At 33.7% G+C, this 26334-nt stretch overlaps 5 protein-coding genes across 13 annotated transcripts; 3 read left to right on the plus strand and 2 right to left on the minus strand.

The window, feature by feature from the left end:
• The first annotated feature begins 388 nt into the window (after window positions 1–388).
• On the plus strand, window positions 389–2366 carry LOC8271759 (nuclear transcription factor Y subunit B-1). The gene is made up of 2 exons (XM_048369587.1): window positions 389–1010; window positions 2016–2366. Exon 1 carries the CDS (start codon window positions 478–480, stop codon window positions 1006–1008), a length of 531 nt encoding a protein of 176 aa, XP_048225544.1. The 5' UTR covers window positions 389–477; the 3' UTR covers window positions 1009–1010; window positions 2016–2366.
• Window positions 2367–7081: 4715 nt separating this feature from the next.
• LOC8271735 (wee1-like protein kinase) lies at window positions 7082–11535 on the minus strand. Its single transcript, XM_048370470.1, has 10 exons — window positions 10958–11535; window positions 10432–10492; window positions 10273–10339; window positions 9810–10076; window positions 9600–9667; window positions 9398–9507; window positions 9281–9321; window positions 9038–9186; window positions 8159–8512; window positions 7082–7433 (listed from the first exon to the last, which is right to left on the minus strand). The coding sequence occupies exons 1-10, from the start codon at window positions 11242–11244 to the stop codon at window positions 7338–7340; spliced, it is 1500 nt and encodes a 499-aa protein (XP_048226427.1). The 5' UTR covers window positions 11245–11535; the 3' UTR covers window positions 7082–7337.
• Window positions 11536–12368: 833 nt separating this feature from the next.
• On the plus strand, window positions 12369–16746 carry LOC8271736. Of its 7 annotated transcripts, none has more exons than XM_015727031.3 (15): window positions 12370–12457; window positions 12564–12594; window positions 12672–12739; window positions 12873–12912; window positions 13031–13041; window positions 13135–13263; window positions 13414–13621; window positions 13690–14018; window positions 14095–14220; window positions 14620–14753; window positions 14887–14969; window positions 15125–15216; window positions 15724–15851; window positions 16131–16349; window positions 16472–16746. In XM_015727031.3, exons 1-14 carry the CDS (start codon window positions 12434–12436, stop codon window positions 16195–16197), a joined length of 1470 nt encoding a protein of 489 aa, XP_015582517.1. In that variant the 5' UTR covers window positions 12370–12433; the 3' UTR covers window positions 16198–16349; window positions 16472–16746. The 7 variants fall into 7 exon arrangements, with proteins under 7 accessions (XP_048226892.1, XP_015582520.1, XP_048226911.1 ...); XM_048370934.1 differs by having other exon boundaries at window positions 15733–15851; XM_048370935.1 differs by lacking the exon at window positions 16472–16746 and having other exon boundaries at window positions 12369–12457; window positions 15125–15239; window positions 16131–16160.
• A 688-nt stretch (window positions 16747–17434) lies between these two features.
• LOC8271738 (cytochrome P450 71A1) lies at window positions 17435–19355 on the minus strand. The gene is made up of 2 exons (XM_002531819.4): window positions 18234–19355; window positions 17435–18145 (listed from the first exon to the last, which is right to left on the minus strand). Exons 1-2 carry the CDS (start codon window positions 19173–19175, stop codon window positions 17531–17533), a joined length of 1557 nt encoding a protein of 518 aa, XP_002531865.1. The 5' UTR covers window positions 19176–19355; the 3' UTR covers window positions 17435–17530.
• A 2453-nt stretch (window positions 19356–21808) lies between these two features.
• Window positions 21809–25140, plus strand: LOC8271739 (autophagy-related protein 18a). 3 transcript variants are annotated; one of them, XR_007214780.1, is made up of 4 exons: window positions 21809–22916; window positions 23677–23884; window positions 24407–24592; window positions 24713–24910. XR_007214780.1 is itself a non-coding variant. In XM_002531820.4 (4 exons), exons 1-4 carry the CDS (start codon window positions 21999–22001, stop codon window positions 24852–24854), a joined length of 1344 nt encoding a protein of 447 aa, XP_002531866.2. In that variant the 5' UTR covers window positions 21813–21998; the 3' UTR covers window positions 24855–25140. The 3 variants fall into 3 exon arrangements, 1 of the variants encoding a protein (XP_002531866.2); XR_007214779.1 differs by having other exon boundaries at window positions 24764–24910; XM_002531820.4 differs by having other exon boundaries at window positions 21813–22916; window positions 24407–24533; window positions 24764–25140.
• Window positions 25141–26334: the final 1194 nt, after the last annotated feature.

The following is a 26334-nucleotide window of genomic DNA, read 5'->3' on the forward strand; positions in this document are numbered from 1 at the left end:
TGTGGATGATTTTAGTTGTCCTTAATAGAATTAGAAATGATTTTTAATAGTTTAAAAACTGGATTTTATCATATTTTATTTATTTTATCTTTTTATAGTATATTTGTCCCTAAACTTATTATGTTTTAATCCTTTATGTTTTGTTATATTTTAAATAGCTTTTAATAGGGTTTAATTGCATGTTTGAGGCAAAAAAAGTCCTTAATACTTGAGAAAATAGAGGGCCATTTAAAACACAGTAAAACATAAAGGATTTAATATTAAGAATATGAAAAGATTAGGGATGATGCAATAAATATTTTTTTCATAATTTAATGTATTATTTTAGAGTAATATATTTATAATATTAATCAATTATTAGTATCTTTATTGATTGCCTCATTATATATATAAATTTGTTACATATTAAGGTATTAGTTATAATAGAACGATCTGTCTGCGTTTTAACGGGATATCGATCTTCTCTTTAATTGAGATATGATTGATAATATAGGCAATAATTCAGGAGGATATGAGAAGTACAACTTTGCAGGAGCTACTAGTGCTTCAAATGAGGAAGGTATTGTTAAGGAGCAAGATAGATTGCTTCCCATAGCTAATGTGGGGAGGATCATGAAGCAAATTCTTCCTCCAAATGCAAAAATCTCGAAAGAAGCTAAAGAAACAATGCAAGAATGTGTATCTGAATTCATAAGCTTTGTGACAGGTGAAGCATCAGATAAATGTCATAAAGAGAAGCGAAAGACTGTTAATGGAGATGACATTTGTTGGGCTCTTGCTACTCTAGGGTTTGACGACTATGCTGAGCCATTGAAAAGGTATTTATATAGATATAGAGAGCAAGAAGGAGAGAGAGCTGGCCATAAGTCAAGCAACAGTGAAGAAAAGCAAGATTCAATGGTGGATTATAATGGCGAGCAGTCAAGGAAATTTACTGCTCCTATTCAATTGAAGTTTCCAGAAGTGTTTGACAGAAGTGAAAACAGTTCTGTCTGCAGGCGATTTTGAAGGTATTCCATGATCATCAAGTATATATGGTAACATGTTCTCTAGCCTCTTCATCAAGTTTCTATATTGATCTTTTAGTGTGACTTATGATGAAGTTTTTTGGATGTGGGCTTAAAATATCTGCTGGGTTGTTCTTTTTTCTTTCTTTCTGATAATCATATCTGGTTTGTTCTTAATTGACTGCTAGCAGATTAGTTGTGTAATAGGCAGTTAAATCCATGAAATGCATTATAAATGTTCATTGCTTGATTGTTCTGTTTCATCTAAAGCTGGCCTTTTAACTGATTATAACTTCTTCCTATTTTCTCAATCATTTTGATTTTCTTTTAAGTGACCTGAAAGCATAATTTTCTCCATTCTTTTTCTTAAAAAAATAAAAATTGGGTTGATTAACTTACTGTCTTAGAAAAATAGGATGGATTTCTGTCTAATTTGCTTTTGTTTATAATTAAGTTCTTTTGTGTTGAAGTTTAGTATGGTAAAGATTGTATTAAAATTTTTATTATTTGGCTAATACTTATAACATCTCTTCATATTCAATTGATAATTTTTAATTAATACATAATTTTTTTATTAGATTTGTTGAATGCTCAAATCTATTGTCTAATTAATTTTAATTATCTAAACAAGGGTAGGATCCCACGGTTGCAAATCTATCTAACAATAATATCTTTAAAAACTTCTAAATAAACATAAAATATATTAAATACTTTATAAGTGTAGTAGTAAAAATTATTATTGGGATATCTATTATTTTTGCTACCCTAATTCAAGTAATAAGCATATACTTGAGCACCGATATATGAAATACAATATTTTTGATCTAGCATTCCACAATACTTATGAAGAATAGCTAGATGATACTGCATAATGTTTTTGAGTTCAGTCTTTATAATTCGGATTGTCATCTTCACAAATACTTGTTGTTTCTGTTTCTGTGGAGTCTGTCAAACATGCCAATAATGATTAATCCTCAGTTCTATGAGTACTTGAGAGTTAAATTACAGGTCTGTCCACATTGTGAGGTCAGGATTTTCTTTGAAAGCTCTAAAGGTGATCCGGCGGCCACATGGAGTTAATTTCAGTGGATAGCTCTACTTGTCGTTCAAAACAGCATTCAGAGATCTCGATCTTGTTTGCCATTATTTTAAAGCTTGTGTAGATGGGTTTTGGATTATTTTTTTCAGTTCCCAGAAGTCAGGATCATTCAATATGAGGTTAACAATTTTCATATGCAGTGGGTTCTTTAACAAATACATCGACAAGAGCTTGGCCTTGTCTAGGGTTATCTCGTTTTTAGTTATTCCTTGGATTATTGATTGTCTGTGTTATATATAGCAGAAGAGAATTTAGATCTATACAGTCTTTTTCTTTTAAAAATTTCTGAAATAGAAAAAGAAAACGAAAATCACTCATATTCTTATATATATATATATATATATATATATATATATTTTTTTTTTTCTTTTATAGTAGTTCTCAGACCTTTTTTTTTATTTTTTTGTCTGGATAACAGAAGAAGAAAACTTAATTTTAATCCTTGATGAATTTGACCAATATTTTATAATATTGGATAGTAAATATATGTATGTAAGCATTTCTTTTTTTTATTCTTTACAAGGTGAAACATTAAATCTGTATTTTTAAATTTCTTGAACATTAAATTTCTTCATTACCATTCCCCATTATTTTAGTTGTAGCAACTATATATCTTTACTTTGAAATGCTTTCAGGTTGATCTGACCTTCATAATTTCTTAATGTTCTAACAAAAAGTTCACAAGTCACACACCCACTTTGAGCTTGCGCTTTTTAAGAAATATAAAAACTTTTTTTTTAATATTTAATCTCAAGTTTCTCTTTCAAAAAATGCTTAATCTGTCAATATCCTCTTCCCTGTATTTGTTATTTTGCCTGCAATCACCACTTTCTCGCCAATATTCAAGTGAACAACGCCAGCGCACCCTTACCGACAATTGCCCGACTGCTTCAATTTTTTTATCAATATTCTCTCAAAGATCTCTTGCTCGAACATCCGTGAATCTATATCGGGCTAGCCACATTGAGCTCCTTCGGTAACTTCCCTGTCAGGAGAAACCTTGTTATCAAGCTCATAACAGACATTATTCCAAACATGCATTCTAGTCGTCAGAGCTGCAGCACATGCTAGTGGTAGTTCTCCTCCTTGATCGAATTTGTAGAGGACTGAACCCAAGTAGATGAGCTCCACAACGCACCAATGGTTAGCACATAGGCAATTAAGTAAAGAATGTTGTTTTTTCATAACATAAGCATGATTAATACAGAAATATGCTGATGTGGGTGTGATAACAGACACCATTGTGATCCTGTATGCAGTCATCAATTAGTTTCACGCCATTATAATTTAACTTGGAAGAAGCTTGAATTAGCCAGATGCGCTTGTCAAATATTAATTTGTTGTAGACTTGCCCTTAAAAGTCAATTGATTTCAGAGATGTAGACTTGCTTGCCCTTCATATTTAGCTGATGCATGCACGATTTTCAATCAGAGGTAAGCATCCAAGAGAAAAGGGACTGCTGGATTGACTTGCAACGAGTCACGCCACCATAAACATCGCGGCGAGTACATGCAGTGGTTCTGCAACAAGTAGATGGCTTGATTGAAATGCAGAAAATGAATGAAATTCGTAACAAATACAAAGTAAAATTTAGTATATAAGCACTTGGTATAGATTTAAAGCTGTCCCAGAGACAAGATCATTGTGCTTTTTAGGAAAAGCTGCTTGTCCAGTGTATGTGGCAGATAAAGAGCTGGAAAGGTTACAGCGCACATGCTTTATTCGTATGGATGGAACGTGAAGTGTCCAATTTCTGCAAATAGCGTTTCAGTTCCTGCAGTAAATAATTGTCAAAACTTTCAGGTTCTTGAACTGCAAAAGCCAGAAACAAAAGACCACAAGGTGGAATGGTAGGTGGATTTGCTCTCTCCACTTCATCATCGGCCAAAATTTGACTGCTGTGGCTGGTATTCTAGGTAATTTCTAATGCATAGGTGATATTCAGTGTCTTACAGACTCTATCAGAGATGAATTAGTTGAGATGTATGTAAACTGAACTGACAGCTTAACTTAATAATAATCTTTGTTGTTGTTGAATGCTAACCTGTTATGGTAGGAACAATGCCACCAAGGGAAACCCAATAATCCACTACCTACTTGGCATCTATAGCTTTGATAGCAGTTGGGATCATTGAAGAAATTAAGAAGGCCGACACCACCAATAATTGCGAGCCAAACATAAACTATATATTGGAGTAAAGTAAATGGAGGAAAGGAGTAAGGAGGGGAAATAAATATTTTGTTTTATTTTGTTTGAAAAGAATGGATGATAAATAAAGATTTTAAAAGATAATATCAATTTACAATTCAGTTGTTGAATTATAGAGCAGAAGTAAATCAAAAGCGAAAGTATTAATTATTTCGCAAGTAAAGCAAAAATAGAGATCTAAATATATAAATTTAGCGATGACGAGAATCAAGAATCTCGTATAAGATGTTTCACTTACTTTTTGGTTTATTTGAAAATATTTGCTATAGGAGGTTCTATTTGGAGATTTTTATTTAAATTTGGTGTATATATTACAATTAATAAGAAAATGATACATATTTATGATATTTCGATATTGAATGATTGACACATATTTCATTATTTAATATTAATAAATATAATTTGATTTATAAGCGGGGACATATACCAAATCTAGACAAGAATCTTTTCGAGTCATTATATAATCATACAGATTTAATGTATATCCTATAAATCCATTATACTGGTAATAATTAATATATATTTATTAATTTCAAATAATAAAATATATATCAATAATCAAATATTAAAATATAATACACTTATATATTCATGACACTTTTTTATACGTCAATCACCACTTATTTAATATGATATAGTCTGATTTATTTTTATATTTTTTTTTAAAAAAAAAAACTTTTTTTAGCCAAATACTAAAATATTATTGTAAATCTTATGATGCATGATATTCGAAGTTAAAGGGAAGTTTAATATTTGTATTTTTTTTTCCTTTTTTTTTCTTAACCAAAGATAAGTTATATAGCCAAAACTACAAATGTACAAAATGAATTGACCTAAGAGATTGTCCAGTACGACATGATCATCTGCAATTCTAGACGAATGAAATAGGGCATCTTCAGCAATAAAATGTGCCACCCACTTACAGTTCCCATTGGTATATAAAAAAGAGCAACTCACAAAATGTTTCCTTAATTTGCTAATTAATGTCCCGAGCAATAATGTCATATTCCTTGCACGAGCTGCTATTGGTTTGTAAGGCTTGAAGGAAGGAAACTCCCACAGAGAAGCATCAACACTTTAGATTAAGGTTTCCAGCACATGGCTTTGGTGACTTAAGGATAAAACTTATTTAAGTAGTGAATTCTTCTAATAAATTAAATATTTCATGAAACGAACAACAACTAATTCCAATTAAGAGTTCAGTTGACATTCTACCAAATTAGGTTTAAATCTTTTTCAAGTGATTAAACCCCTAATTCCTAAGAAAAGAGAAAGTAATCTCTTTTCAAACCCACTCATTTAAGTCATGCAATAAGATTAAAGAACAATAAAACCAAATGACCTTATAGATCTATTTCTAGTATTCCAATAGCAATTAAAAGGATACAACAACTCATAAAAGAAATTAATTGCATTAATTTTGAATCGATCTATATAAAATAAATTAGGGTTTATCAAAACCCAAATAGTAAGAAAATTAGTTCCTAAACATTATGATAAAAAACAAAAATTAGGAAAAAAAGATATCAAAATATTGATGGAAGAGCAGAGATGAAAATCTTCAATATTGAATCTTCAATCTTGGAAAATACTAGAGGAATTGATGTTCTTTCTTGAGAAATGACAAATCAAAACTCTAAAAATAAAAAGAAAATAAAGTTTCTAAGTGTCTTTCTCTCTAGAAATGAATAAACTATCGAACTCTCTCAAAAAATTCCTAAAAGTTTCTTTAAATAGTAAATTTTTATGATTGACACGGGACTACATGGCCGTGTGACGTCCTTAGCTTTTGGTAGTTTGAATATGTGTCTCTTTCCATTCTTTACTTTGCAAGCTATTTTATGGCACTGTAAAAATCGAATTGAAGCTTATGTTCTTCATCAAAATTGTAGCTCTTGAAGAGTAGTTTGTTTTAGAATTTTAAATCACCTTAATAAAATCTCTGTAAATCTAAATAAGATCCAAACACTGAGACTGATCCAAACAGAAACGGACTGTATAACATCTGATTTTGATCCAAATTTTCTTATCCTTAGCAACCTAATATGGAGTTGAATCATATATAAGAATTATAGCTTAGGAAGTCCTTTACAAAATTGATGAAGATCACTTTTCAATTTTGAATCTATAAGATCATGAAAAACTATATTATAACTAATGCAATCAAATATGCATAATACTGAAATTCACCTGTTTCTTCCACACGAGAAGCATACGGCCGTGTGGACCCTTCGTGCAATCTGCCATTTTTTACAACTCACACGAGAAGGCTATACGACCGTGTGTTTTCCCGTGCTAGACTGAACTTTAAATAAAAATGCCTTTTTTTGGACCGATTCTTATACTTTTCTATTTCATTGACTCTTGACATGGATTATCCTTAAAATGCTTAAAAGAACTAAAAGTCATATTTGAACAAATAAATCAAACATAATTGAAAGTAAAATTAATGTAAAATAAAATTCAAAAATAAGTGCCATTAGCACTTATCAACCCATTTTTGACTTTTAAAAAAATTAGAGCATTCCTTACTTTCCAAATTCTCCATAGAATGATCGACTGCCATTTGAATGAGTTCCTTGTGCTGCTGCTCTCTTTTTTAAGGAGTTGAAAATATTCAACAATCAATAACAGCTGCTGATCTGAAAACATCTCAGGGCTCAGAGGTGGGATTATAGCTTTGGCTCTCAAAACTACAACCAACACAAGATGATTTACTCCTGTACATTCCATTGCTTTTATTCTAAACTATTGACACCGTTAACTTAGGATTATAAGAAGTTTTTTATTGAAATTGCGTGATTTAAGTCTGTAATACAGGATATTTAATAGTCCTCTTTTAACTTTACAACACCTGCACATTGCTGTGGGACAAAACTTGGTGCATGTACTGAAGAGGGAAAATTGTGTTACAAAATTGGCCATTCATTATCTCGCCACTGATCTCTTAGTTAGACAGATGATCATCAGTAGAGGCCACATATACAAAAACTCCAGTCTCACAAATCCAACGAAGATTTGCTAGTCTCTGAGATTTCTTTGAACCTTTTCAAATATTGGATTTTCTACCACTTCTTTTGCAGAAGGCCGGTTCAATGGATCTGGATCTACCATGATCTGATCAAATTACCAAACCATCAGATCACATAAAACATGAAGTTGAAAGCTTATCCTATGATCTAAACAATAACAATGGATCACTGGTGTAGTTATACATCGAATATACTTTCATCTATTAATGAAGGCATGGAAACTACCTCAGCTTCTGTTTAAGCAGTTACATAAAACTTGCCGCTTCAAGGCATAAAGAAGTTTAATGACCACTTCAAGGTAAATTAAGAAAATGAGGAAACAGAAAAAAGAGAACATGGTCGTTGAAAACCCTTGTTCTTTTTCTCTAGGCAATTTGCCACACATGCAGCTCAATTTAAAAAGATATACTCCCTCCATCCCAAAAAGATATTCACTTTTCAATTTATAAGTGGATTAAGAAATGAAGGTTTTCTTTTAGTTGATGTCATTAATTTTTAACACTATTAATCTAAACTACCCTAATTAAACTTTTCATAGAACTACAATTTTAAAGTATAAAGTATGAAAGTAATTGCATGTGATATATATTGATTAATGAAGGGTATTTGACAATTACTTAACTAATAATTAAAAAAGGAACATGGACTATAATTTGGAAAGAACCAAAAATGAAAGAGAACCATCTTTTTGAGATAGATGGAATAATAGTTTCTGAAAAATACTGCCTCCAGTGCATATAAAGATGCCCAAAAGCAATGCTTCCTTAATTTCAACGAAATGTACTAGTGCAAAAGAAAACTGAATAGTACCTTGAGTAAGTTCTGAAATTGCAATGAATGGCCAGGAAGAAGAAGCAGTTTTCCCTCCCTAAGGTTAAAAAATTGAGATCCTGATTGGGGCAAAGGTGATCCTTTTATAAGCTCATAAATAGCAGCTCCCAAGGAAAAGATATCTACTTTGTCTAAATGACTGTAATTCTCATTTAAGATCTCTTGAGGCATATAACGTGCATCACCCTCTTCAATTGGCAAGCTCTGATTAAGAAGAGTTGCACATCCAAAGTCTCCAAGCTTATAAACTCCATTCTTGACATAAATATTTTCAGGTTTAACATCTAGGTGAGCAATTCCCCGTTCATGGATAAACTGCAATGCTTTTGCAATCTGTAAAAGCTCCAATATCACAAATATTAATCAATTAGATAGGAAAATTATGGAGATAGTATTTCTAAATTATTTCACGAAATACAGAAGCTAATTAATTTTCTTTAAAGTTCCTGTACAAAATAAATTTCTATGTCAAAGCTGGGGAAAGTATTAAATGAGATCAAGAGAAGAATGTTGGATTGCTTCATAGATATGCGCCTACAAGCTATTGAAGTGCCCACATTCAAATAGAAATTGAAACATCTGGATATGGCATGCAAGTTCTGAGTACTTGGCATTTTGAAAGCAGTCTAAACATCATATTGGAAGGACAAGGCAATTAATTTGGGATCGTCTATAAATATCTATACATTGCATAGAGGAGAAGATATTGACAAATAAAAAATATTTATCATAGTCTTTCTACTTCAAATTTATTTTCATAAGAAATGCCTTTTTGCTCCTATATGTGTGAATAAATGAGTTTGAACAGTTCATGATTAAACATTTGAATTTTATAAAAGAGGCTCCAGAAAAGTTAACCTGATGTAAAACTTCCAACACTTTTGCCTCAGTGAATGGTTTGGAAAATTTATTGATGGATAAGCTGCAATCACAGAGCTCCATCTGAATGTATAGCTGCTCATTTTCAAACCAAGAAGAGTAATATCCAACAATATTTTTATGACATCCTACAGAGAAAGGTTAAGAAACCAATTAAGAAAAGTCCCTTTTGTGTCAAGTACATCAAAAAGAATGTCACAAACTTCTACAAATATTACAAACCTAAAGCAGCCAAAGCTTGAACCTCCATCAAAGCTTTCCTCCTGAAAAGTGCAAACAGTATTGCCTAAGCTAGTTGACAAAATGACAGAAGTATCTTAAAGAGCATAAAGAAACTACCTCTCTGCATCTTGATGCAACTTTCTTGTGCTAAGTTTCACAGCATACAAGCAACCATCAATTCTCTTCAAAACTTTGAAGACGCGGCTGAAGTTTCCAGTACCAATTTGCTACATGTGGAAGAAAAGTACAAAAATTTATGCAACCGCCAGAGCTTGATGATTCTGAAAGTGTTGAAAATCCTTCATTTTTGGATGTGTACCTGGATTTCATGAAAGTCGGTGTGATAACGTGAAAGGCCATCACCACCAACAATAGCAGAGAAAAAACCTGTACAGAGCATTATGCTATTGAAGGAAAACTCTAGAACCTTTCGCAATTGCAAAAAAACTTTACCACTCAGAACAAAATGTAATGAAATTCTAATAACATTGCAACAAAACTTTGCTTCGATGACTTAATAGTATCATACCAGCGCATTTTGATCTTTGATTGCCAAAAGGGTCTACTTCCACTTCTGAAGCTTCCACTAAATATGGATTCTTAATGCAAGGAGGGGGCATAACCCGGCAGCGCAAAGCAACAGCAGATTGTGATACATAATTTTGGCTTCTCTGAGTTCCAGGTACTGTTGTTTTCTCAATTATCACTTCATCCATACCAACAAAATCTTTCACAATCTCCAAATTGTGTTGCTGGTTAGACAAGGTAGGACTGAGGGGATTGGAAGAGATACCATCTGAGAACAACATAGATAACAAAATGAAACAGGGGGAGAGACAATTAGTACCTGATCATAGATGTGACCAGACTGAGATAAGTTTTCCATATTATGAGCAGATGAAGACAGTGTGCTTCAAAATTTGTAAGCAAAAAGCATTCCAGCACTTATCAGACGGATTAAAGCTAAAGCTCAAGGCAGCAACTAATCTTACCTCGTCGAAGTTTTTTAGTTTTAATAGTGTTTAGTTTCTCAGGTGATTCAGGGCATGATATATTTTCCTGTAACATTATAACATTCAAAAGGGAGACGTTCAGCTTGATATATAGCAAAAATCAAACAGTACATAATGATAAAATTTCATTAGTATCACCTTATTGCAATCAAAGCTGTTCAATAAATTTTGATCCACTGGAGTTATGTAATCTGGAGTGCTGCATTCACAATAAGGAAATAAACGAAGTAATCAGACTACAATACAAATATCTGCAGATCACATATTCAATTTCAGTGACATCGCGCTGGTATATAATTTGAAAATTGATTCGTCTGCCCACAGCACAAGGAGAAAGCATGGTTAATCCTTTTTTCTCATGAGCAAAATAATTCTAATTTCAAGTCTATTCAAGCATATTACTAGTAATCAAATTGCAGTACTGATAGCAAAGGAATTATCTTTGATTTGAGAAACCATGATAAGTAGCATCATAAAACAAAGTAATTACTTTTAATCACATCAAGTTTCCCAACCCAAATTCATAATATTATAAAACTGAACAATTCTACGAAGTTCCCAATATAATCCCAATACCCATTACTAAAACTAGATAAAGCATATATAATTATACAAAACCACATGAATGCATAATCAAAATCTAGCACAAAATGAAATTACAAACCAGAAAAAGTCCTGACTAAGAATGAAATCTTTGTCATCAACATTAATATCAAAATCACCAATGCTAGGGTTTCCAAAAGAGGGTTGGAGCTGCGGATCAGTAGCTTCAGAATCAAGAAGATTCTGGAGAACAGTGGAAGGTTTTGAATCTAAAGAAGAAGGTTGCTGTTGATACTGATGAACAGAAACTTGTCCTAGTTGAACCTGTAAATGTCTTGCTAATGTACCTTTCATTTTATCACTCTCTTTCCTTTTTCGATTGCTTCTCTTTAGGGTTTTCCTCTTCATCAATAAGCACCACTTAAAACACACTCTCCCTCCCCCCTCTCTCTCTCTCTCTCTCTCTCTCTCTCTCTCTTTCTAAGGACTCTCTGTCTTCTCTGTATAAAAAGTAAGTTTTTATTTTTTAAGATTCTTTTAACAATTTAAACTTACGCGCGTTGCGCCAACTTTCTTTGGAAAGAATCAGAGGAGAGAACGACTACTGTGCACTCACGTCAACATCGAACCCCATCCGTACAACTCGACTAATCTACTGCTCTCTGTGTCGAATTGACGGCTTGATGGACTGATTTATATAGGCTTATTGATGTTGCGTAGTATGTAAGATTTTCTCATCCTCCAAAAGTGGTCGACAAAAAGGCGCGCTTTCTTAGAATCTTTTCTAGCTTGCGGTGACAGTATTATAATTTTTTTGATGACATAAATGCCAAAGTTGGGCCCTGATCCAACATTATAAGACCCAATATAAAATTGGAATAAGGTCCAATATCATCCTTGAACTTACCACTAAAATTCAAATCACCCCTTTTGATCTTTTTAGGTCAATTTAGCACATAACTTATCACTTCTGGTCAAATAACTTTTATATATTAGTTTTGAGAGAGAGAGTGACATACACTATTTTTTAATGAATAGAAAATAATTTTAAGAGAATTTACTAATATTTTGTTAATTATTCATTGTTTATCTCACTCCTAATTATAGAAAACTATAATTATGTTATAAAAATAAAATGCAGTCTAAACAAAAAATCTCATCTTATTTTTCTTGTTTCACGCTTCCATTATCAAATTTAACCACCAATATATCCTTTCCTATACAAACATTATCAACATCTCCTGCTATCCACTCTTAAATTTTACTACCAACGCCACCACCACCACCACTCACTCGCTTTAATCATCTCTCACTCAAGTGCTTTGGCAATTTCGAATCGGAGTAGAGGATTGGACAATATCAAAATGATAAGTTTTGTGTTTCCAATAATAAGATTAGTTTGATAGAATGAGAGAAAGGGTTGATTTGATCCTAAAATGATAAGTTTTGCGTTAAATTGACCCAAAAGGTCAAAAAGAGGTAAATTAAACTTTTATAATAAACTTATGGGCCAAATTGAATATTATTCCTATAAAATTTCAGTCCTCGTGCATGAATATACGGATTCGGGTTTTTAGAGTTGCTGCAAGGAGATCAAATGTGGCGGCAAAATGCTTTTCCGGTGAAATTGAACTATAACTCGTCATTTCATTATGCTCTTTATGTATAATACGTGCTAACGGAAATTTTTTTTTCTTTTAAATTTTTGGTTTCTGTTGTATTCTTAGGGCAATGATGATTCTGATCAGAGCATTTCTGGTAGGTTCTTTTAGCTATATCATGTGAATTTGCTTAATTTGGTTAGGGTTTGTTGATCGTTGTTTATTACTTGATAGATGAGGACGAGTTAAATGGCGATTTGCGAGAGAATTCTTTTTCTTTGACTACGCGAACAGAAAAAGAGGTTAGTGCTACTGCTCCTTATTGATGCTAATAACGCGTTGCCTTTGTTTTTTTTTTTTTTCCTTTAGAAGGAAAAAGAAAAAATTTGTTATGCTACGTATGCTTGTGCTTACTGTTGTTTTGTGTAATTATAGCAAGGGTTGCTACTTCAATCACGGCTGGAGATACTTAGAGGTATCCAGTTAAACTTGTTATGGTGGTTGTTCGTATTTTATTATCTAAATTGAGGTGCTTTTGTTTCATTTTAATATCTACATCAGTAAGACATCTGACAGATATCTTTTTGCCTCAGGCAAGGATGATGTAAGTTTATAGAGGAAAGCTGGTATGTTCATTAGCATTTCAGTTGTAGTATCATTTTCTTATTGCTCTCTGTATCCATGTTGCTCTGCTCAGAATCAGTCAAATTTCTTTGTTGAGGATGACGTTGAAATGCCTGATTTCCCCTACGAGGGTGGTTCAATCTTGTCCCGAGGGAAGGAATCTACATGTCATCCTGATCAGGAAATCATCTCTGATTCTGAGGTAAATAGACAATTTTTGTGTTAGGCCTAAAGTTTTTAACCTGGACCTATTAATGTTAACTAGTCCTGTTTATTTTACTTAATTACTACTTTATCAAGGTTATCTATTATAAAGTTTGACATGGAGTTGTTTTGATTTATATTTTAACAGGATGACTGTGGTTTTTCAAAACATGCCACTAGCTCTGGTGCTAGAAAACTCCAGAAAGATAGCAGTCTCAATACTTATAGAAATGAAATACAAGATGGAGCATGCACATGGTCCATGATAAATAAAGAAGCTGAGGCGCTAATCCACTTGAATGACGGTTGCTTCTCTTCAGCTTCCACGTTCTCCAAAGCCAACAAATCTTATAAAGGTAGTTTCTGAGTTGATAACATAAGTGCTGCTTGATATTGAAGTTCTTTTTACCTCTTTGGGTCACAGGTGTCACAGGCAAAGTCAAGCCCAAATTTTCTCTCCATTTTAAGCTGCATAAAGACGGCCTTCCTCAGCATTTTAATTTTATGGATGAAAATATTTCGTCATCCAGTGCTCATGGTGTGCCTGAACAATTTGAACCAACTGATGATGGAACCGCAGATAATTCAGATCTTGAGTTTCTTAAAGATTATCATGGAGAAAATGATAAACAGTTGAAATTTTTGCCTACTGAAATGGAAGCTTTTGCGAATAGGCTCAATAAACATACCATGTCAGAGCTCTTAGATGGCCTTCAGGATAGGAATGTTGTGCCAAGAAGAAATTCTAAAATGGTTTGCTTTAATCTCTTAGTAGTACCTCTTTCTTTAAAGGTTTTTTAGAACTTGTTTGATCCAGTATTTGCTGCAGTCTGGAAGAACAAAAGATAAGAGGACACAGCTCATTGTGAAGAAAAGTTTGTTACAATTGGGAAAGAGAATCATTAACAACGAAGAGCAGCCTGAGCTGGTAGTTTCTGGATCATCTGATGATGAGGTATTTCTTGTCTTTAATTGCCTTATAACTTTTATCACCTGGCTTCAATTGCATTGTAACTGCTTAATCATTTTAGAATTATTTATTGCTTTTACACATTTGTGTTTCCCAGGCCAGTGTTAGAGCCACATTAAAATGTTGGTGCTTTATTTTCTTCTTTTCAATCTGTCTCTGTTGATAGTTAAAAATTGAAGCTACTCATTTCTCCTTGTAAATTATGAAAATCCATTAAAATATTTTAAAATGAAAAATAATATGAAAAATTTTATTTTATATGCATAAGAATTGTATATTAAAATTATAATCATATTTGATTTAATTATATGTTTACTTTTATTATATAATGACTTTGATTTTTTACCCCATTGACTTGAATTCCTTGCTCCGTCACTGTCTCAGGCCAGTATTCAACACATAAATCTTGCAAACCTGGCAATGAAGAAGCAGACTATGGCAGATCAATTTCAAGAAGCTTTAGCTGCTGCTTCTTTAAGCAATGAAGGGGTCCATGTCACAGCTGCTAAATTGTCAGGGTAAGTGATGGACTTAGATTTTTCCCGTCATTGAGCATGCTGCTGATGATTTTTCAGGTGAAGTTGAAAAAAAATAGTCTCTTATTGAAATATGTTCCGTAGCTGTCCAATTCTGCATTGTTGGATTGTCCAGAAAGTTGCAGCAGGTCATGCAGAGTGAAAAGGAAATGGATGCTGATTTTCTGAGAAGGATACAATTGGGACCGAGCACTAGTGGTAAAGCTTTCTGCTTATGTTTTACTCTTATTCTTCAAGCATTTCTTCAAAATGACTTGTTTAGACACTTGATAATAACAGCTAAACTAAATTAATTGGCTTATTGCATCTGCTACTTTGATCTGCTGTTCATGCATAGCGCATGTTTGCTACAGATGAGTCACATTCTATTGTTGTAAAGATCCTTTCAAGATACTTGGATGCAAAGCTGATAGTTTGTCGCTGCTCCTTTGGCAAGAATAGAGAGGTTGTGCTCAAAACTTGGAACAGGTTTAACACATTATTTGGAAAATATTGCTCTCACAGCCAGTGTGTTTTACTACCATTCAGGCCTAGAAATTAGTAAATCAAACAACAAGACATATGTGTGCTTAAGTAATTATTAAGTTATCAGATCATTTTAAATGATACAATAAAATCATATTATAAATGAAAGTTTCAGCATCTTTTGTGCAGTCGATGAAGAAGTTAGGTTTTGGTTATTATCATGTCAAGTTATTTTCCATGTAATATGATGTTAAGTGGATCTTTTAAATTGGAGCCCAGCATTTTGACTGACAACTGTAGCAATCAAGCTGCAGTTTGTTTTTGGGGGCTCACTCTCTACTTCTCATTGAAGAATATTACTTATGGTTATTGTTGCAGGTCCTGGATGATAATTAGCTAAATGTGCTTCTAGCTGCAGATCCCTGATCAAGTGCAATTTTGGCATTTCTGTGTTTTTCTCTAAGTTACTAAAAGTTTATGTCTGCAGGGATTCCAGTTAGCAGATAGCTCCCAAACATTTGTTGATGGAAGGGAAGGAACAATTATATTTAGTCCCAAAGTTTGCAGCGATGTTGATCTTGAAGTTGGGAACTTAATTTGTATTCATCCACCATGGTAAGTATGTATCTTAAAGCATATTTTTCTTCCAAATAAAATTAGAATATAACTATTACTCCATATGTAGCTTTGCTGCTTTATTCTTGGTATGGAAGTTTGAATTTCACACTAACAAATAAATCTTCTAGAAGTTCTACTGCACGGTTGCATTGTTGAATTTGTAATGAAGCAGTTGAAATAATTTGATTTTTGGTGATCTGTTTGTTTATATTATTCACTTAGATGATGTATAACGTTCCAAACCAATGAAGTTTGATGGTTAAATTCTGTCAACAGGAAGGAGGTTCAACTGATGCACAATGATGAGAAAATTATCTTATCTACATACTTCTCTCATATTTAATATGAACAGCTCAGGCTAGTCCATCAAGAGATCAATATTCGCTACAGTCCTTGGATCGAATCATGTGTACGGTGGACATTTGTAAAGAATCATCCTCATGCTTCCATCTTAATCTCTTTCATCTAATGGATGACGAGAGATACGGCTACATGGTATTACTAACAACCCTTCTGAATTTTTGATATTATTTATTAGGCAAAGCAAGTTGGAACCATAATGATTAACAAAGAGGGGACCTGTTTTAAAAGCCTCTTATAAGTCTGTTGTTCTCTAGGTACCATGTGGTAGAGAATTTTGAAGATCTAATTCTGGTTCAGGAAAAAGTTCATGGCTGTGTTTCATCCTGTTCAGGCGGAACACAAATGCACGACTTGCCACCCTTATAATTATGTATAATATTTTATCAAGAGAATTATTACTATGAACTCTGATTATTAGTTTATTGCTAAGCTGCTATTTAAAATATTTCGTGAGAGAGACGGAACATCACCGTATATGTCATATAATGGATCATGATTGAAAGGGAAAATAAGATATTGATTTGAGAAAGGAAGTCATTTGCTGATTAACAAAATAAAAATGTCTCTGTTGTCGGTATCCATGGAAAAAGGTGCCGAATGTGAAAGAGAATCTGCATAAAAGACAATAAGGTAATCAATTACACAGGGGAGAGCATCTTCGACTAAATTACGAAATTATAAGATTTTGAAAGGAAATTATCTCATAGTCTCCACAGTCTATATTTTGCAAAATGATAATGATGCTATTGCTGATTTAATTACTACTGAGCTTCTATTTGAAATATTATTTTAGAACTTATACATCATGCCACGTGATATAATTTAATTTAAGTTAGAACTAGTCTTTCAATATTACGACATTTATCTGTAATAATGTTGTCAACTGCATAATGAAGAATGCTATCTGTCCTTGGGAGTTTGGACCGATCATAATTCCAATAGAAATGCAAATTTGATTGCAAATGCTGCAAGGAATCATGTTTGTCCCTCGAACTGGATGTTTGATCCTCCAAGTTCTATTTCTATCCTTATATCTGATGATTGTAACTCTTCTTGGTGGTTTAATGAAAATTCATTCTTTCTTTCAAATCAATACCTGATGCCTATCTCACGTAGTGGTGCTCTGGTTCAATCCTTGTGTTTCTTTTTTTCTGTACAACAGCAAGTTATTATTTCTTGAGGTGGGAACTAATAATGACAAGTTGCTCATTAGCAGCTAATAACAAAAGGCCAGGCAGATCAGAACTTGCCTAAATCAACTAGAAACAAGGTAAAAATTACGTATTACACAGAATCTCGATTCACCACCTAAATTAAGGTGAAGGGGGATGTGCCACAACCCAAAGGGGTGTTTTTTTGAAGATAACAAATGTATATACTTCGCTCATGTCCAGGTTCTCTCCACTTTGTCCATCAGGCAATTCCCAATCAAACCAATAGAGCAAGCTAGCCAATGCATATTCAACTTCTGCATATGCATATGACATTCCAGGGCAAACCCTTCTCCCAGTTCCAAAAGAAAACAGTATCTGTTTATGTTCATCATTACCGGAATCATCATCTGGACTGTTAAGAAATCTCTCCGGTAGAAATTCCTCTGGTCTATCCCACAAATTGTGGTCTCTCTGGATTGCCCATGTATTGATCAACACCCTTGTTTTTGCTGGTATGTCATAGCCTTGAAGCTTAACACTTGCTGATGTTTGTCTAGGCATCATTGCAGATGCATGAAATCTCACAATCTCTTTCATAATACATCTTAAGTATCTCATTTGGTTTATATCAGCCTGAGTTATCTGTGATTTCTTTCCAACCACTCTTCTTGTCTCTTCTTGTGCTTTCTTTCTTATTCTTGGATTCTTCATTAGCTCTGCCATCATCCACTCCATTGTCGCTGCTGTAGTATCCGTTCCCCCAACAAACATGTCCTATACTCAACAACACACTTAATTTAGCACAAACAGGTTCATATACAAAGAGAATGAAATGAAAGGAAAAGAAAAAGGGAGGATAGACCATCAGAATTGCTTTAAGGTTGTCTCGAGAGAGATCAAGCTCGAGCCCTTCCTTTTGAAGCTGCAGAAGAATATCCACCAGATACTTCTTATTTTCGGCTTTCTCATTATCATTCATTAAAGCCTGACGATCTTGGATCACTCGATCAAAAAAATCACTTAGTTCTGTGGAAGTCATTTTCAAGTTTCTGATTAAGCCTGTTAAATGATCAACCCATCCCAAGAATGGAAACAAATCTTTAAAGCAGAAAGCTGATAGAATGTCCATAGTCCTCCTTGCCAGTTCTCCAATACTCTTATACCTGCCATTTTCGCCTTCGTAGATGGGACCAAAGGCCGATCTTGATAATATATTGTGTGCTAGACTCATAAACATGTCACTGATATTTATCGCATCTCCATTAATGCTCGAAGAGCGTATCTTCTCAACAATCTTTGCTACTTCTTCTTCTCTTATGAAATGAAATTCTTGCACTCTTCTTTGACTCAGTAGTTGAAGAACACAAAGCTTCTTTGCTTCCCTAGAGTGGTCACAGTAAGGGCCAAATGCCATATCAGGGCATCCCTTGAATACGATGCCCACGCCTGTCAAAGAAGGTCTGTCTGCAAAAGTAACATCATGATTTTTGGTGATTTCTTTAGCCATCTCCATGGATGAAACCACAAGAGTTGGTACCTGACCAAGATGCAAGAGCATTAAAGGTCCATATTTCTTAGAAAGAGTCCTGAAAGACCTGTAAGGAAGTGCACTTAGCTGGTGAAGGTTTCCAATGATGGGCAGCTTTGGTGGGGATGGAGGTGGATTGAGTTTGCTGCTGCTTTTTTTGGGTTTTGATAGAATCAGAATAGAGATTAGGATAAGAGAACAGAAAAAGAAGGGATTAGACAGAGCTGTTTTTCCTTGCTGTTGCCAACGTTCTTGGAGAAAGGTTATTGGGTTCATTTCCACTTTGAGGATTGATTTCAGATACTGAGTTTTTAAAGAAGTGATCTGCTCATCAATAAAGAAGAATAAAACAAAACAAAACAATACAAAATGTTAAGCAAATTGGTATAGCTGGCTCCTTTTTTAATTTCTTTTTTTTTTTTTTTGTTTTGTCCTTTTACTTTCAATAATATGATATTACCAATTGTTCAAATGATATTCCACATTCCTTTCTCACAAGGTGACACTCTGTCTTCTTACAATCTTTTGTTTCATGTGATTTCTTCTTTTCTAATATCCGCAGGATGCGATTTCTTTTCTAACAGAGCTAAGTAATGAGAACTCGAGTAGTGGGAGGTAGTTACGGCGAAGATCAAGCAGAATAGAAGGTTTTACCCTGTACATAAAATTGGCAACAAAACCAACATCAAGCAAGAAAAGATGAATATCAAGGATGTCCCACAACCCAAACAGGATTTTTCTTAATTATAGCAAAGGTATATGCCTGGCTCATGTCCATGTCCATGTCCTCTCTATTTGCACCATCAGGCAACTCCCAATCAAAACCAGTAGAGCAGGTTAGCCATTACATATTCCACTTTTGCCATTATGGAAATGACATTCGAGGGAAAACCTTTTCTCCAATGCTAAAAGAAAATGATATTTGTTTGTGTTCTGTTCTCCTCCATTAGTAGATTCATCATCTGAAGAATTACTAAGGAATCTTCCTGGAAGAACCTCCTCAGGCCTGTCCATAAACTGGGATCCCATTGAATTGGCCATGTATATATTGTCCAACACCCTTAATCTTCTTCCAGAAAAATCAATATAATTAAGCTTTCGCTTCCTCAAATTTAAATTGGAATTAAATATCAAATTTGTTTATTTATTAATACTCTTTTGAGGGATAAGTTCCTGCAATATTGTGATAGTCATGACTCATAAGGATGTCACTGATATTAACTGCATCTCCATTAACACTTGAAAGGCGCAGCTTGTCAAGAATATTTGTAAGGATGAAACTACAAATCTGAACATTATTAGGCCAGGAAAATTTATAAAAGAATTCCTCGTAAGTTGCTGAATAACAAAAACATAAATCCTATAAATAATTTATTTAATGTTAGCAATACATAAATACTATATTTGCTTTAATTCATAAAATATACTATATTTATTTTATCAAATAAAACAACCATATATTTTTTTTCTTTTACTATTCTTCTAATATTTTTTTTTATTGTTTATTGTGTTTTCTCTTTATTCAACATGTTTCATGACTTGAAATAATGTTTTCAGAATTCGTAATTCACTTGATAAGTTAACATGTTTTGATTAAAATTTACTTTAGTTGATAAACTTATTGACTTTGTAGTAAAGGCTAATTTCTAAAGTTATTTTGACTTATAAAGATAAAAAGAGAAAGAAGGTTACCAAATAAGAACTCTAAAAATAATAACTAATGAGGTAAAAGAGATTTAATATTATAATAGATACAAAAATAAATTTGATACATTTTTAGCATGGCGGTGCTTTCTATTATTTTTATTGACTTTATTCACTTGACTTTTATAAAAGGATAAAATGTTATTTCAAAATTTAATCTGATCTTGAAAAAAAGTGCGAAAAAAATACATCAATATTGTAATGTCACACTTATTTTTTCTCTTTCAACTTTTCTTTTCTTTCAAGTACTTAAGGTTTATGTTTAAAATTGGCTTTTGCCACCAGCAACCAACCCTATAGTTTCAATTATGTTTGTTTTTTATTTATTTATTGTTTTCTCTGTTCAAGTAAAGTCTTTGTTTATAGATTTTATCTTAATGTTGTTTTGTATTGGATTTATTGATGGCCTGTTGTTCTTTTAATGCAAGATTTTATGATTGTGGCCTCTAAATGGCCAGATGGCGCCTCTCTAGCTCTTAGTGTCTTATGGGTGTCTGTTATCTAGCGGATGTAGGTGAGGAAGAGAAAGAATTGCTGCTTTCTTAATTGCGATGAGTGTAAAGAAAAAATCCAATCTTGGTCTGGCTTTTTTGTCGATCCCCTATCATTCATACTAAAAAGCAACGAATTTCTTGTGTTATTAGGAGCCTATTTGTGTTGCTGTAAGTTACCAGTGGATATGCGTTCAAGCAAGTAACCTTATTCTTTTGAGCTTTTGGCTAAAGGTCTAGTGGCTCCTCATGGCTCGGGTGATTAGGTTCTTGTTGGCCTTGATGGTAGTATCTGAGTTGAAGAATACGGGTTTGTTTGGTAAAAGAGAGGTTATGCATAAACCTTTTAGCATTGTCTCATGCATTATAGGCCTCAGAGCCGATTTTATTGTGGGTTTTAAGCCCATTCTTTTGAGTTTAATGGCTTTATGCGCAGAAAGCCTAAGTTCGTAACACAGGGATCTCTTTTAATTTTTCTTTTTTTAAAATGGGTAAAATTGCATTTATGTACCAATTAATTCATTAAGGGTTGCACCCATCAAATTTTATTGGGCTTTAAAGCTCGAGATGGGCTCTGCTTTTTTATCAATTTCAACTATGTTTACTGCCTTCTTCGAGCGAAATTTGCGTGACGACGAAGCGAAAGTCACCGCCAAATACGTGTCTTTCGACTAACGAATAAACGCAGCTTCCTGCCTTTATTGTCGCAAGGACAAAGCTGTCCCTGCCCACCCACCTTTTAATTCTGCATACGCTCTCTCAACAACAGGGACAGAATTGTAATTCAACAACAGTTTGAAGCTCCCTCAATCTCTTGCTTATCATCATCAAACGCCTATCTCTATCTGAAACAATCCTCAAATTCTCTGTTTTGTTTAGATCGTTTGATTTGATCAAGTCATCAATGGCGACTCTCTCCGCTTACTCTTCTCCTCCATGGCCAAATCCAAACCCAAACCCTAACCTTCTATCTCCACAAAACGAAGTCGTTGAAGGACTTGACTCACCGCCACCCCCACCCCCACCGCCACCAGAGTCGCAATCCCAATCATACGAGACTCTTTCTTCAATTATGCCCCAAGATCACTGCATCCCCGATCACTCGGACCCTAATCCTAATTATCATCACCACGCTCGACCAGCGGCTGACTCATCAACTACCTCTCCGCCTTCTTCGCCGCCCATTTCATTACTACACCTCTCATTTAACCAAGATTTCGGCTGTTTCGCAGCGGGCACGGACCATGGGTTTCGAATCTACAACTGCGACCCGTTTAGAGAGATCTTCCGGCGTGATTTCGATCGCGGCGGCGGCGGCGGAATCGGTGTCGTAGAGATGCTATTTCGTTGTAATATATTAGCTCTTGTTGGCGGTGGCTCAGAGCCTCAGTATCCTCCTAATAAGGTGATGATTTGGGATGATCATCAAAGCAGATGCATCGGCGAGCTGTCATTTAGGTCAGAGGTCAGATCGGTGAAGCTAAGAAGGGACAGGATTATCGTGGTTCTTGAACAGAAGATTTTTGTGTATAATTTCGCGGATTTAAAGCTTTTGCACCAGATTGAGACAATTGCAAACCCTAAAGGGCTCTGTGCAGTGTCGCATGGTGCGGGTTCTTTGGTTTTGGTGTGTCCTGGATTACAAAAGGGTCAAGTTAGGGTTGAGCATTATGCCTCGAAACGGACTAAGTTTATTATGGCTCATGATTCCAGGATTGCTTGTTTTGCTCTTACTCAGGATGGCCAGTTGTTGGCTACGGCTAGCACCAAAGGTACTCTTGTTAGGGTTTTTAACACTGCTGATGGTTCCTTGCTGCAGGAGGTAATTCTTTTTGTTTACTCCTTTTCATTGGCATGTATTAGATTGCCATTAATTGATGTTTGCTAAAACTTACCATAATTGAAGTGTTATGTGATGTTTATATTTTGGTAAGTTTTGAGCGAGTGTCGAAGCAAAAGTACATAGAATTAAGAATGAATGCTGCGTTTTGAAAATACATGTAGTCTCTATGCTGGGGATAAGTGACAATTTAATGTGTTTGAGAGAAGTTTTAAGTTATTGTTTTTGAGAGTTTTTTGAACTAAACAATTAAAATGCTCTTTTCCCTGGAAGTTCTTGCAACTATAAATTTTGAATTTGAATTGAGGAGATGCTATTATTTTGTCAGCCTCCGAGCACAAGATTGAAGCTTAAGCTTAAGCTAAGTTTAGGAAGATTAACATTTTTATTGGCTTTTAAGTACTCAAGCTCTCTCTTTTCCTCTGTTCCTCTTCTTTCTTTCTAGTGTACAATGTTATGGATTTGAATCATAGTATCTCCTGTGAATAAGGCATCTGTCACGAATTCATGATATTATGTGAAGATTATTTTGATATTCAAGTTGTAATTGTGAGAATACTTGTACTTCTGTAATTCCTTTTGTCATCTAGCTTGATATATTGGCAATGCTATTTGAGAGAAAGGGTTACTTGCTTCGGCTTTCTTTGCTCATTAAAATGAAAGCTCTTTCTCTGGGTAGAACCTGAAATAGTTACTGGTTCATGAATTTCTATTTTAAAACAAAATGGATCCTCAACTGCAGGTAAGGAGGGGTGCAGATAGAGCAGAAATATATAGTGTGGCATTCTCTTCAACTGCCCAGTGGTTAGCAGTCTCAAGTGACAAGGGCACTGTTCATGTTTTCAGCCTTAAGACTACTCCTGGATCCCTAGGGACTGATAGGTCACGTAACACAACCGATCCTAATGTTGGTGTTTCGTCTCCCACCTCATCTTTATCCTTCTTTAAAGGTAAGGTTGCTATTTGTAACTAAGGATGTTGTTACATCAAGCATTATTGGCAAGTAAGGTATGCGCAGAATTTTCTATCACATGTCATCCTCACGCTCTGTCATGGCACACGCATGCGCATACACACAACTGAAGGACCTGAATTCCCAAACATATGTTGGTGTCTATATAAATTGTGGACACAAAAGTGCAAAAACTTAATTTTCCAAATTCACTATGATCATGCATTTAGGATAATTAAACTTTTCAAATGCCAATATCCAAGTGTGGGTAGGCAAGCTTTTCCATTTTTTTAGATAAAGAAATAGGCTGTTTGCAAGTTACTACAAAATAGTTTTTCTTGTCTGGTAAAGTTTGGATGAAGTTTCACCTGGTAATACTCAGGTTGGTTATTCCAATATACGAGGGATTGAAGGGAGAATGAATTTTATATTTAATGCTATGCGGTGTTCAGTAGCACCCTTGATAGATAGCTTTCTTTGTGTCTTTTGTATATGTGGCTTAACTTGTTTTACCTTGCAGGGGTTTTACCAAAGTATTTCAGCTCAGAGTGGTCAGTAGCTCAGTTTCGTTTGGTTGAGGGCTCTCATTACATTGTTGCTTTTGGTCACCAAAAGAATACAGTGGTAATTCTTGGATTGGATGGAAGGTAAGGAAACAATGGTTTAGGGACCGTAGTGAAGGAGGTGGTTCAAATGCTAAATAAGAGTAACTTCAATTGCTCAGCTTTTGCACTTGTTTAATCTTACTTATGTCTGGTAACTGGTAGATTAACCAAAACTAGTTTACGAAAATCGACTATCCTGCTTGTTGGATTATTTTCTCCAGGAGAAAGTTTTTGGAGGTGATTGTTGATATGAGATTGGTTTGTAATTGCAGCTTCTATAGATGTCAGTTTGACCCGGTGAATGGTGGAGAGATGTCTCAACTCGAATTCCACAACTTCTTGAAACCTGAAGCAGCCTTCTGAAACGACATTTTTATGTTTCAATGCCTTGCAGAGAGATAATATACTATATTTTTCAACTCTTTGTTGGTGTTTCCGCAAATTAACTTCATCTAGAAAATGCTGCATTATGCTGTAAATATGTAACTATGCATCTGTAAAGTGTTCTAAAAAAAAAAAAAAAAAAAAAAAGGAAAAAAAGAAAAGAAAAAAGAAGAGAATGAGATCATTATCTCTGTTTATGTTGTAACTATATCTTTATCTGAAAACAAGACTATTCAGTCATTTATGAAATCTATAAGTTGAGATAGATTGTGTTGGAGGCATAGATTCGGATTTGAGAATTTTCAAAAGCTACATCCATTCAGCTTATGATGCTTTAGAGGATGTGAGCAAATTTAAGAACAGGTCCGCGAGGTTTGAATTTCTGTGGGCTTTCTAGAAACTATTAGTACCATTAATTCAATATTTGCAATTGTTTTTTGAGTAAATATCTCTGTGGGCTTTATGGAAACTATTACCTGAAAGTACAGCACGATGAAGTTTTACCATCTATCGCCTAAAATTATGTACGCTAGAACAGAGAAAGGGTTAATTTGCCCTTTTAAATCTTTTCAGTAGATAATTATATAAATTTATGTTTAAAATTAAATACGTAAAATTTAAATTTTTTGACACTTTTGAATTTATTGTAAATATTAAATACGTTTAATTCAAATTATTTAAGAGATAAAATAATATTTTTAAATTTAAATATTTAAATCATTAATTTATTGATATCTACATAATACCATATTTAGTAAAATCTTAAATTTTAAATTTAATTAATATGAAAATGGTAAATTATGGGCCTATTTATTAAAAAAAATTAAATTTGACTTTTTTATCCTTAAAAATTGAAATTTTAAATTTTTTTCAAATATATTTGCATCACTAGATATTGTATTTATAATAATATTGTTTAATTTTTATAATTTAATTAAAATTTAAGGATCTAATGTTATTTTTAAAAAAAATATTGAAATTGGTGTATTTGATATCTTTAGATATAAATTTAAAAAATTATTTACTGAAATAGTATAAATTGAATATATTTAATCCTTGAATATAAATTGAGGATATAAATTGACTCTTAGTCTAAGCTGGAACTACTACAATCTCATAAATCATACTTCAAAATGCTGTTTAATTTCCTATGATGGAGTTTCAGATTTCAGTTTCTCTTTTGTTAGGTGTGGTGTCTTTTTGAGACTTTCGAATGCTTGGGAGAGTTATTATGAGTCATTTTATATATTGATCGGGAGAATTATTATGAGTTATTTTATATATTTCAAGCTCACAAATAAGGTTTGAAGAGTTGCATTTCTGCCTTTTTGGGTGGCGCACAACGAAGGCAATGGTGATAGCTTTTCGATTTTACCATTGGCGTAAAATTGTTGGGCTTCTTTTTTTTTTTTTTTTTTTATCTATAATAATAATAATAATAATTTCTTTTTTGAGAAGT

The sequence above is a fragment of the Ricinus communis genome, chromosome 1 (genome assembly GCF_019578655.1).
Source record: "Ricinus communis isolate WT05 ecotype wild-type chromosome 1, ASM1957865v1, whole genome shotgun sequence".
NCBI classification, from domain to species: domain Eukaryota; kingdom Viridiplantae; phylum Streptophyta; class Magnoliopsida; order Malpighiales; family Euphorbiaceae; genus Ricinus; species Ricinus communis.